The sequence below is a fragment of the Oryctolagus cuniculus genome, chromosome 13 (assembly GCF_051225735.1).
Source record: "Oryctolagus cuniculus isolate XC-2025 breed Fujian yellow rabbit chromosome 13, ASM5122573v1, whole genome shotgun sequence".
NCBI lineage: Eukaryota > Metazoa > Chordata > Mammalia > Lagomorpha > Leporidae > Oryctolagus > Oryctolagus cuniculus.
The window spans coordinates 1,085,902-1,099,135 of NC_142879.1; the positions used below are offsets into that span (position 1 = coordinate 1,085,902).

General features: G+C 47.6%; 1 protein-coding gene across 1 annotated transcript in view; it reads right to left on the reverse strand.

Moving 5' to 3' along the window:
- Positions 1–321: 321 nt before the first annotated feature.
- The window catches only part of SHCBP1L (SHC binding and spindle associated 1 like), a 31,123-nt gene continuing 18,210 nt past the window's right edge, over positions 322–13,234 (reverse strand). The window contains exons 7-10 of the mRNA XM_051841417.3: positions 6,142–6,295; positions 4,536–4,786; positions 2,833–2,955; positions 322–678 (exon numbers count right to left, since the gene is read on the reverse strand). Of these exons, the coding sequence (XP_051697377.3) occupies positions 430–678; positions 2,833–2,955; positions 4,536–4,786; positions 6,142–6,295 (777 nt within the window). The 3' untranslated portion in view covers positions 322–429. The remainder of the gene's footprint in view (positions 679–2,832; positions 2,956–4,535; positions 4,787–6,141; positions 6,296–13,234) is intronic.

Here is a 13,234-nt window from a genome sequence, read left to right on the forward strand (position 1 = left end):
ATTCCCACACTTCTCACTTCCCTGTTCTCACTTCTTTCTTGCAGTCGAACTTAACACTTTCAGTGCACAGTCCGTTCCCTTGTTCTGGTGCCCCGCACAGAGAGGCGGGGATTGGCAGGAACAAGTTTTATCTCATGCCTTTTGTGGAGTCAGTGTTACCAATGTTTGCAGTCATACGTGTTTCTGGAACTAAATAGTGATGAGGGCTGTGCCACACACAGATACGCCGAGGAGTATTGAATCGTACGTTATGGTGTGAGTTACATCTCAAAAAAACTGTTCTTTTAGAAATGTTAAAATGTGTCAGTGAATGCATTTGAATGTTTTAACATTTTAATTAAGCTTTAATTTTAAGTAAAATGCCACTTCTGTGGGATATAAGACTATTAAACAAATTCTGAGGAAGACTTGAACGTGAACCTGGACGCTTTAACTTGTGACTATTCTGATGTCCCCCTTCAAATTTGCTTCTATCTTGTTGTTGTTCATTTCCAGATTCAGGTTTTGCATTACTTTGGAGAGCGTGTTGTCATCTTTGTTATCCCCTGAGGCAGCCCCTTTGTTCAGAGCTTCTTCTACAATAATAAACTGTTCCGTGGGCTGCAGAATGCTCACTCCATAGCCATTGTTGCCATAAATATGATTGTTAGTCATCTTCAGTTTGGGTGCTGGAAGAACCTGTTAGATTGAGAAATTAGTTTTTCAATAATTTCTATAACAAGAAACAACTAATTAACATAAAAATCACTCTGGAACTTACTTTAGCACAGGTTTCTTTAAAACAACAGACTTTCAGTTTTGAAAAAGTGCTGTTTTCCTCACACTGCAATTTGTAATATAAAATTTGTAATATAAAAAATTAGAAATGCTTAATGAGAAGATACTAAATGAGGTTTTAATTTTTATCAGTTTTTAATTTAAAAAAGTAACTCATTCTTCATGGAGATACAGTAATAGCCCCTACTGTAATATAACATGATAAACATGAAGAAATCAGGTAATAACTGATAACAGAGAGAACAAAATAAGGTGAGATAGCGTAGCCTGAGTGGGTGGGGAGGACCACTTACCTGGGAAAGACTTCTGAACACTGAGGTCTCCACCCGACCAGCGGAGGCCCACTGCGCTTAGCCATAAGCGTAAGGCATCCCAGTAGCGGGATTACTACAACCAAAACCAGGTTAGTAATCCCTGGGCATGTGAGAGCCAGTGTGGCTGGACTGCCACGCAGCAGAGAAGCTGGGGTTGCAGGAAGTCAGGGATGGTCCTGTTGGATTCACAGCCGTGCTTACTGAACTTCGGGGGTATGCAGCTCTCCAGAGGTTGCCTGCCCAGCACGCCAGGCGATGCCACCGCACCCGGGCCTGGCTCACGCCTTGACCAGCAGGAACTGGGTCCTCAGAGCAGGCAGCATCACCTGGACAATTCCTAGAGCAAATGCTCGGCCCCGTCATTCCAGGCCTACTGAGTCAGGAACTTGCGGCCAGTCTCCGTGGGAGTGATTGTGCTGCGTGCTAATACTTAACAACCAGCAAAGTGGGGAAAACCATTTAGGAAAAGATTGCACAGTTGCCCCAAGGTGCGCCAGTTTACCATTTGTACTTGTTTTCAACAACTTGTCTGATTGCCAGTCCAAATGCTGGGGAGAGGGTCTGCTAGCACAGGTCGAGAGTCCCTGATCCTTCTACCCAAAACCTTAAGTTCTCCAAAATCCGAGGCTTTGAGAGCGGACGTGATGCCGCAACTTGGAGATCCCAGGGTACTTTATGTCCTGCACAAAAGCTGACAAATTGTGTACCTTCAGGCTGTTTGGGTAAGGTTTATGTGACACCTAAGTGAAGTTCGTGGTAAGATTTGAGTCCCATCCCCAAGATGTTGTATTACAAGTATGCAGATATTCCAACATCCAAAAAATGTGAAATCCAAAACGCTCCTGATTGCAAGCACTTGGGTACGGAACACTCACCCTGTAGTGTATAATACAAGTCCCGCCCTTAACTGATTTGTAATCTGAGGACACAGAAATGCACTCACGTGGACACCTGTCGGCACCACCTGGGACAACCACCTCCCATGCTGGAGTCCCTGGATTTGAGTCCTGGCTCTGCTTCAGATCCAGCTCCTTGCTAACACGCACCCTGAATGGCGGCAGATGATGGCTCATGTATTGGGTGCCCCCCAGCATGTGGGAGACCCGTGAGTTCTAGGCTTCTGGGTTCTACTGGGCCCCAGCCCCAGCTATTGTGGACATCGGGGGTGTGGGCCAGTAGAAGGAACATATTTCCTCTGTATGTGTGCCTCCCACATCAGCAAGTATGTTTAAATGCCTCCAAACAACAAAGGTTAAAATGTGGAGTTCCCGGGAAAACTTCATAGACATAAACTCACTGCCCACGCAAGGTGAGGAAGGGGGCCCTAAGGTAGGATCTCCAGAAGAAAAAAGAAATTGGAAGCATCCCACCTACAAGTTATTGCTATTAATGTTTCCATCAGCTTACGTCCTTTCTCACCACTTTGAAAGACTTAACGGTTTTTTAATAGATGCTGTTAATTTGCTTTACTGCCTGAAATATGTTAGAGATCTAGTCAATGATAGACCTGGAATATAAGGACAACACCTGTCTACTTTCTCATATTCGAAGTTACTTACCCGAGTTTAGTTGAAATTATAGGCTATGAGCCATCACTTAATGTTTTAATTCTTGCATGTTTGTGTTCTGAATCAATGACATTTAACCCTGAAACTCGTATTTTAGTGCCTTTCCCCTCATAATTCTCAGTAACAAGTCTACAATTCTCATAACAAGTCTGCATCCAGAAACCAGAGAATACCTTCATGTTTACTCCTCCCAGGGTGCTCTTGGAGCTGTCGCTGGTTCTGAGGTTGTTACAGTGGTGGATCTCGTTCCTCTCCAGGATGGCTGTGCTCCCGGGGTAGAGCTCAACACCAGCTCCCTGCGAGCGAACACAGGGAAACGGTGGGCAGGCCACGGAGACTGCCCCCGGGAGCACGGGGACACGGGCGCACGCGCACAGCTCTCGTCAGACACCCCGGCGGCTGCTCCCACCCACGCGAACCTCCAGGGTACAAACACCTGCGGTGTTCGGTCGTTTAACATGACCTCGTGCAAGTCCCTGGTAAGTTCCCTCATCGTAGTGGAAGGCCTGTGGAGAAAGCTCCTCTCCCACTCAGTTCTCCAGTCCACTCGGGACGTTCGTGACTGCTGCCCTTTGGGTTATTCAGAACACTGCCGGAACTGACCACAAGTGAGAACCTGCAAGTGAGCTTTTCCTGTGTTTCACAAGCATCATGTAACTGACTATGACCTGTGTTACAGACACTGATTTCTAACTTTGTTTTATTTTTAAAATTTTTTCATATTAGAGTTAGAGAGACAGAGAGGAAGGTCTTCCTTCCGTTGGTTCACCCCCCAATGGCCGCCATGGCCAGAACTGCGCCAATCCGAAGCCAGGAGCCAGGTGCTTCTCCTGGTCTCCCATGGGGTGCAGGGCCCAAGCACTTGGGCCATCCTCCACTGCACTCCCTGGCCACAGCAGAGAGCTGGCCTGGAAGAGGAGCAGCGGGACTAGAACCCAGCGCCCATATGGGATGCTGGCACCGCAGGCGTGGGATTAACCAAGTGAGCCATGGTGCTGGCCCTGATTTCTAGCTTTTTTAAAAATCACATTTAAAGTAAAGCTAAGGGGGCAGGCACTGTGGCTCAATGGGTTAAAGCCACAGCCTGCAGCATGAGCATCCCATAAGGGCACCAGTTCAAATCCCGACTGCTCCACTTCTGATCCAACTTCCTGCTAATACGTCTGAGAAAGCAGCAGAGGATGGACCAAGTGCTTGGGCCCCTGCACCCACGTGGGAGACCCAGAAGAAGCTCCTGGCTCCTGACTTGAGCCTGTCCTAGTCTTGGCTGTTGTGGCCATTTGGGGAGTGAACCAGTGGATGGAAGATTCTTTCATTCTGCCTTTCAAACAAATAGAAAGGAAAAAAAAAAAAACGGCTAGTGGCTGGCATCATGGCACAGAGTTAAGGGGTGGCTGTGACAGTGGCCTCTCACTGCAGTGCCAGCTGAGGCCCGGCTGTTCTTCCCACCCAGCTCCCCGCTAGTGCTCCTGGGAAAGCAGCAGAAGATGGCCCAAGGGCTTGGGAGACCTGGATGGAGAACCAAGCTCCTGGTGTTTTGGCCTGGCCCAGCCCAGCCCAAGCTACTGCAGCCACTTGGGGAGAGAACCAGCAAGTCAAAGAGTCATCCTAATTTTCTCTCTTTCTCTCTCTGCCTTCCAAATAAATAAATCCTTGAAAAAAAAAAAAAAAAACACTAACTAACAATTCCTTACTCTGGGCTCTGCGGTTGACTTTCCTAGATGTACAGTGAGACTCACTGACCTGACGTGCACCCATTGCTAAATTTAACTGTAATTCTATCAAATATTCGAAGGTCAGCTGTCGCCCCTTGTTGCATGGCTCTCTCGGGGTGGCTGTGGTCACGTGAATACCTACGCTCTGCAGGCTGCAGTACCTGGGCCCCCGTTATCTCGCTGTCTGTGACTGTCAAGGCGGCCCCCGTGAGCACACACACTCCCGTTCCTTCACATTTTAACACGCAGTTCTCCAGAGTCAGGTGGCCAGACTCCACCACCACGATGCCATCGACTGTGCCTTGTTGTATCAGAGACAGATGCATTAGCTTGACGTTGTCGGCTTTGGACACCACGAAGCTGTCGTGAGAAGGCTCGGAAGTGATCAGGATTTCTTCTCTCTTGCCAACTCCTGGCTCACAGGGACGAGAACACACGGCCAGTTAGCCTGCAGGGCGTTCAGCGTTTGCCGTTAACAATTATAGACGTAATTATTCAGTTGTTAGCCAAGTAAATACCTAACTATGATGTCATATTTCGTCTTTATTCTGCTGCCATGATGGGAAGATCTGCGTTATGAATGGACCTATGGGTTCTTTCATCATAAATGCTCGTACTTCCCAATCTTACAATTAACAGTCATGTCCGAGATACACAAAATAGGCCACGGTTCAGTAATCGTCAGCCAGAAAGACAAGCAGAGACTCCTGAGTTAGCTCAGATTAATGTCGTAATGCCCACAGCTTTGCTATGGAGTACTCACAGCAGTTATCCAAATTTAACATCAAAAAGTCTACAGTTTTTTTTAAGTACATATGAGAATACTTCAAAAAGATTGTGGAAATTTTGAATTAATTTGGTGCAAAAAGTTTTGAAATCCTTGCATATTTTCCCCCCTTTCTATAAACTTTTTGAAGACCCTGGATCATTTGCCCACACAGTTCAGCAGAACACTGCTTCCTGCAGTCATCAAAATACAGTAAAAATTTTGCTTGATTTTGAAATTGATCAGTGAATGTTACTGTTTGAATAAGCTCTGGCCCACGAATTCATGCAACAACTTAAACCCCAAAGTTCTAAACGGCACTGAGTGGGCGTCTACTTAACCCAGTTAGGATGCTCACAGGGAGCCTTCGGGAAGTGGCTGTGCCTGGACTAGTTTTGAGCCCGAGCTGGAATCTGGTGCTGTCGCAGGAGCCCGCAGACTGGACACACAACACGCCCTCCCCCTCCCCCCCCATGGTGACGATTGCTGCTGCTTTGGGACTCTGCCAAACGCGGCCCTGACACCTCGTACCTCCACAATCATGAGCCATGATAAGCTTAACCTGCCTGCCTCAAATATTTTGTGACAGTAAAAAAAAAAGCTAACACTGTGCAGTCTGGGTCAACTGCGCTGTCCCTGTGGCAAGACAGACAACGGGAATACCTCTGCTGCGAAGTTAAAGGGACAGGTACAAATATGCTTAGAATCTGCTTTTCTGCTTCTGTTTTGGTAGGCCACATGGGAGCCAGCCGTTTTGAGAAAATGCTGAGTGTGGTTTAATGTAGCCCTGCACCTGACTTTTCCTACTAGAGTCACAGTGAAGAGCAGTGGAGATAAAATGGTTCTGCAAAACAGACGGAGCTGCTGGAAAATGCGATGCGCAGATGCCACGTGTGAGACACGTAGGTAATTTCTGTGATGTCACTCTGACGCGGATCAGATTTAGAACACAATTTATCTCGCACACAACGATTCAAGAAAGCCACAGAGAACGCGCTAACCCCGTATGACGATGTCCTCGGTGAGCAGAGCGAGGTTGGCAGCCTGGTACTCTCCCGGGAAGATGACCACAGTGTCCCCGCTGTAGCAGCTGTCCAGAGCCACGTCCAGGTCGCTGTGCTGCTGCAGCAGAGTGTCTGAGGACAAGCCCTTCACCTGAAAGGCAGACCAGCGCCTCCTTCAACAGCCGAGCACCGACCCACGTGTTCCCCCAGTGCTGTCCCTGCCCCCGCACGAGGACGCGATGGCTGCTTCACAGCCACTGACCGTTCTACCGCCAGGAATGCTGGGTGCGAGCCGCATGCCAGAGGTCACGTTTGAACACTGAAGACGGGTCCCCTCCTAACCTCACTACAGTGCTTGGAGGAAAGTGTGATCACTGCCGTGCGTTAAGCAGTCGCGGCTCCGCGGGGTCACTGAGCTGCCCACAGTCAGCTGGGCTCGGCCTGATTCTCCCCTGCAGGCTGCTTCATTCTAGCAAAGTGACCCTCTAATTCTGCTAAGTCAACCAAGTTTTACATACGAAAGATTCTGGAGCTGAAAACAAGAAGCACTAACGCTCTGCAATGGGCACAGCTCCGTGGACAGTAAAGGGCTTTGTAAAATTTGGAAACTCAAGTGCCCATTATGTTAACCCAGTGGAAAATGGCATTATTATTCACATACAGTCTTCTTATTAAAAAACTTATATTTGTTATGACTTGTTCTAAGAAATAAACAGAATGCGAAAGCATAAAGAAAACCATTTGCAAGTTTGCCATTTAAAACTCTAGAGAGCTGTTTCCTTCTGATGTTTGCCCACGCATGTGTTCATGTGTGTGCCCATGACCATAGCATGGCTGAACGCAGCTTTGAATTCTGATTTTCTTCATGTTACCCTTGCACACGGATGCTTTCGCAGTCTGTTTACTGGTTACATAATAATGCATCATATAGATGGACCATAATTCACGATTTTCTTTTACTTACCTGGCTTATTATTTTTCAACATTATGGAAGTACTACAACAAGTAGGCCTTAGGATCACCTCTGGTTATTTTGGGTGAATTACTAGACAGGGAACTACTGAGTCAGCATCTCAAGGCTCTTGGCTGTACTTGGGCAAACTGCCATCCAGGAAAGTTTAACCAACTGAAAATTGGACTGAGTTTGTTCATTTTGCTTCAGATTCATCAGCATGAATTTAAAATTTATTTATTTTTAATAATGATTTTATTTATTTATTTATTTGACAGCGTTAGTGAGAGAGAGAGAGACAGAGAGAAAGGTCTTCCTTCTGTTGGTTCACCCCCCAAATGGCCGCTACAGCCAGAGCTATGCCAATCCAAAGCCAGGAGCCAGGTGCTTCCTCCTGGTTCCCCATGCGGGTGCAGGGCCCAAGCACTTGGGCCATCCTCCACTGCCTTCCCGGGCCACAGCAGAGAGCTGAACTGGAAGAGGAGCAACCGGGACTACAACCTGGCACCCATATGGGATGCTGGCGCTGCAGGCAGAGGATTAACCAAGTGAGCCACAGTGCTGGCTCCTGAATTTAAAATTTAAATTTAAAAATTTTAAAGTATTTGTCAATTTAATAGACAAAAATGTTCTGCCTCATTTTAATTTCCATTTCTTTGATAAGCAAAAGTGAAATCTTTTCCAGATATACATAAACTTACATAATCCTTACTAAATCAGCAAACCAATAGATCCATGTATGTGGGTATTACACATTACATAGTCTGCTAATGTTGGAGGTGAGGATAACCTCTGCAATAAACAGAAGAACTCTGAAGCCCTTTCATTTATATTTTCTTATTCATTGAAACAGCAGAGATGGGGAAGATTAGTTTAATTTTGGTGCTACTCAATTTGAGGTGCCAGTGGAGTCATTAAAATAAAGGTATTCAGTAGATGATGGACAGAAGGGTCCTAGCAAACAGGCAGAAACACAAGATCGCACAAAGAAAACCAAGAACAGCCAAAGAGATGGTCAGAACACCTGAGACTAAGGTGTCACAAAAGGAGGATGCAGTGTGGTGTCAGGGAGCACTTGGCCACGAGGAGGTCCCCAGTTCAAGTCCCGGCTGCTCCACTTCCCAATCCAGCTCTCTGCTGTGGCCTGGGAAGGCAGTGGAGGATGGCCCAAGTCCTTGGGCCCCTGCACCCACGTGGGAGATGTGGAAGAGGCTCCTGGCTCCTGGCTTTGGATCGCCACAGCTCCAGCTGTTGTAGCCATTTGGGGAGTGAAGCAGCAGATGGAAGACCGATCTCTCTCTGCCTCTGCCTCTCTATAACTCTGCCTCTCAAATAAATAAATAAATAAATAAAGTCTTAAAAAGAAAAAGATACATTACAAACAAACTTCTCAAAGACAGAGAGTCCTGTAGGCAAAGACAGGAGCAGCTGGCTGGGTAAGACTGACAGCTGATTTCTCTTCAGAAACCATGGAGTCAGAAGGCAATGGAAGATCTATTAAAAGTGCAAAAGAAGAAAAAATTGTCAGCCAAGCATTTTATGTTCAGAAAACTAATTTTTTAAAATTATTTATTTGTTTGAAAGGCAGAGTTATAGAGACATAGGGAGAAACAGAGAGAGAGAGAGATCAGTCTTCTATCTGCTAATTCACTCCCAAAATGAGTGGCAAGGACTCAGACACTTGCGCCACCTCCCACTGTTTCCCAGGCACATTAGCAGGGAGCTGGCTCAGAAGTGGAGCAGCAATCACATGGGATCCTGGTGTGGCAGGTGGCAGCTTAACCATCTGTACCATAGTGCCAGCCCCAGAAAACCCAGTTGTTAAAAATGAAGAAAAAATTAAAATTCTCAAGTCTAAGAAAATCTGGACACACTAAATGCTGCTAGCAGTCCTTCAGACTTAAATGGACAATAGACAGTAACTCAAAACCAAATGAAAAAATAAAAATTTCCAGTAAAGGTAAACACACGTGTAAATATAAAGCAATAGTACTATATTCTTGATTTCTAACTCCTATTAGTTTAATAAGCAGTGTGTAAAACAATAATTATAACTCTATCAACAGGCAGACAATGTACAGCAGTGTAGTTTGTGATGACAACAGGGGAATGGAGCTCTGTGGAGTACAGTTTTTGCATGTTATTAAACTAATTTCACATCAATTCAAACTAGATGTAGGATGTGAGTTGTAATCCTCAGTAAACACCAAGAATATAACAAAAAATACACAAACGGAAATGAGGAATGAGTTGAAATGGTACACTAGAAAAAATTATCAAACACTTTTAGAGGCAGTATTGAATGAGCTGAATAACAAAAAAGATGAAAAGTAGAAAACAAATCAGTAGCCACCTTAAACCTAGTGGATTAAGATCATCAGTTAAAAGATGGAGGCTGAGGGGCCGGCACTGTGGCATCATGGGCTGAGCCTCCGCCTGCGGCGCCAACATCCCATATGGGGCCTGTTCTGGTCCCGGCTGCTCCACTTCCAGTCCAGCTCTCTGCTGTGGCCTGGGATTGCAGTGGAGGATGGCCCAAGTGCTTGGGCCCTGCACTCGCATGGGAGACCTGGAAGAAGCTCCTGGCTTAGATCGTTTCAGCTCCGGCCATTGCAGCCATCGGGGGAGTGAAGCAGTGGATGAAGACATTTCTCTCTGCCTCTGCCTCTCAAATATATAAATAAATCTTTTTTTAAAAAAAGGTAGAGGCTGACAGAAAGATAAAGAAACATAATCCAATATGATATGTTGCTGTATTCCTCATCCATAGATAAAATAACAAGAGAAAGTAGAAAATACTTTGAGATGAGAGAAAATGAAAAGACAACATATCAAAATTTAAAGGATGCAGTGGAAGCAGATCTCAGAGAGAATTTATAACAGAAAAACCTACAAATTAAAGCAGAGATCTTGTGGTGGGCATTTGGCACAGAACTCCAGATGCCACTTGAGAGACCCGCGTCCCCTGTTGGAGTGCTTGGGTTCCAGTCCCAGCTCCACTGCTAATCCCAGCTTCCTTCTAAGGAGCCCCCGGGCACCCCGGGGGGCAGCGGGTGATGGCTCAAGTGGGTGCACCCATGCGGGAGACCTGGATTGAGCGCAACCTGGCCTAGCCCTGGCTATTGTGGGTTTCTGGGGAGTGAATCAGGAGATTGGGAGATGTCTCTCTCTCTCCCTCTCTCTTTTCCTCTCTCTCTCTCCCTCTCTCCCTCTCTCTCTCTCTCTCCCTCTCACCCTCTCTCTCTCTCTCTCTTTCTCTCTGCCTTCCAAATAAATAAAATGAATAATTTTTAAAGTTAGTTAAAAAATCTCAAATCAAAAACCTAATTTTATGTCTTCAGAAACTAGAAAAGGAAGACCACACTAGGCCCAAAGCTCACAGAAGAAAATCAGCAGGATTAAAGGAGAGGTCACTGAACTCCTAAACTTAAAAACAGAATCAGTGAAATCAGAAGTTGTTTTTTTGAGAAGATCCACAAAATTGACAAACTTTCAGCCAAACTGGCTAAGATAAAACAGAAGGCACAAGTGAGGGAGTACAAATGAGGACCTTCCCGTTGACTTTATGCAAGTCGTGATGACTTTAGGAGAATTCTGTGAGCAAGTGTACACCAATAAAGCTTAGGAACCCAGACTCCTAGGGACGTATACATTTCCAAAACTGACTCAACAAATGGAAAATCTGAACAGATGACGTCGATAATCAAAACCTTCCCAGCAAAGAAAATCCAGGACAAGGCATTTCACTGGTAAATTCAACCAAACATCTAAAGAATTAACACCACACTAGCCAGAAGCCCAGATGAAAACCACAGACCAATCCACGTAAAATCCCACCATGAAATATCCCTAGAGGGGGCAGATTGGAGAAGCAGCATTTGACAAAGTCCAACAGCGTTTCAGGATAAAAGAGAAAACACTCAGGAAATGGGGCGGGGGGCTTCTTCACACGACAAAAGAGTGTATGGAAAGCCCACAGCACCACCACACTCAGCGCTGAGAGCTGACAGCCACCCCAGGTGTCGTCTCCCAGGGCTGCCGTTACAAAACACGATGGACCGGGGACTTCAGAAGCAGACATTTTCCCACGAGACGGAGCTGCCAGCAGCTTGGTTTCTTCCCAGCCCTCTCAGCTCCGGTGGCTTCCTCGGCTGCCCCGCACCCGCTCATCTCTGTGCACGGCCCTGCCGTCGTCACCTTCTCTGCCCAAACCCCAGTGGCTGCATTTTCATGTCATCGCCTCTTTAAAGACCTGGGTGCTGGGCGCTAGGCGCTGCCAAGTCTTCTGGTAAGATCCCCGAGGTCAGGAGAAAGACAAGGGCGCCCGCCCAGACCGCCGGCGCTCAACACTGAACTGACGTTTCCGGCAAAGCAACTGGCAGGAGAGAGAACAAGCGAGTGCGCTGGGAAGGAGGAAGCAAAGCCGCCACTGCAGTGACACGGCTGCGCCCCCGGGCACGAACAGCAGGGCGGCCACAGCGAAGGCGTTCGGCTTTGTGTACTGGATACTAGGGCCCACGTGACTGTTCACGTAGGTCTAACTCCCTAGGGGACAGATTCCGTTACTCTCTTTTACAGATCAAGAAATATGAAAAAAAAAAAACAGGTAATTTATTTAATTTCACTTAAATAGTAGGAAGCAAAACCTTGAGTCAAACTCAGATTTTTAAGATTCAAGGCCCGTGTCTTGGGGGCTCTTGTGGCATCATGGTTTAAGGTGCTATCTGTGGTGCCGGCATCCCACGTGGGCGCCCATTCAAGTCCCGGCTGCTCCACTTCCCATCCAGCTCCCTGCTAATGGCCTGGGATAGCAGTGGAGGATGGCCCACGTGCTTGGGCCCCTGCACCCGCGTGGGAGACCTGGAAGAAGCTCCTGGCTCCTGGCTTCAGCCTGACCTAAACGCGGTTGCTGTGGCCATCTCGGGGGGGAACCAGGGGATGGAAGATCTCTCCTTCTCTAATTCTGCCTTTCAAATAAATAAATCTTAAAAAAAAAAGCAGGCTTATGTCTCCACTGCCACACCATAGTTTTTCCATGAAACTTCGGAAAAACATAAGAAAGGAGCCACAGCCCAGAGACCTGTGCTCAACAAGAGGAAACACTGCTCCTGCCGGCCTCGAGCCCAGGCACCAGGCTGCGCGCTCCCAGAGGCGCCTGGGCCCTGCACCTGCAGTCAGCGGCAGAGCCGAGCCCAGGCACCGGGCTGCACCTGCTGTCAGCGGCAGAGCCGAGCCCAGGCACCAGGCTGCGCGCTCCCAGAGGCGCCTGGGCCCTGCACCTGCAGTCAGCGGCAGAGCCGAGCCTGGCTTTACATCCCTCGCGCGGACACCAGCCTGGGGCACACATTCCATCTCCCTCTTCTTCGAACAACCTGGCAGGAGGAAACACGTTCCGAGGCGGTCTGCAGCCTGCTCCAGCAACACAGCTGTCACGTGGCCTCAGGCTTAGTGGCACACAGTGTGCAGTGGCCGGCACTGTGAGGTGAGGGGCGGGCACTGAGCAAGGCGCCTGGGACGGTGGGTAAGGGCGAGGGGCACAGCTGTGACCCCATCGACCCCAGCCCTTTGTCGGCCTCTGCGGAGGCCCGCGCTGGCCTCTTGCCCTCGGGATGACTACCAAGCTGCTCATGGATAAAAATAAAAGACTTTTCTCACCCTTGGGTGGGGAACTCAAGAATATAAAACCAGAACAAATTGTAAAACAAAAAAGTAAAAATTATAAAATGATTAGAGATAAAAGCAAATGCATGGCTTACTTCCACAAACAGGTGTTTTAAAAGATGCTGGTGGGATAATTTACGTTACTGAATAGTCAAATAAGCAATTGAAAAATGAATTTCGTTGACCATAATAGACCTGATTTGGATAGCAGATGAGAGGCAGTCCAAAAGGCGGCTTGCCCTCTCGCCACTGCGCCCCAGCCCCGTGGCCGCCTCCAGTTCGACACAGGCCCCACTTCCTGAGTCCACAGCAAGTGCCCGGCGCCACCGTTGGCCCTGCAGCAGCTTGGTGGCTCAATCAAGAGCTGATTTCAGAGAGAGAGAGAGCGAGAGAGCGAGCGTGCGAGCGAGCCAGGAGCAGTACTTACAGGGCGTCCGGAAGGGGGGACCTGCCAGTTAGGAAAAGCGCAGGGTGCCA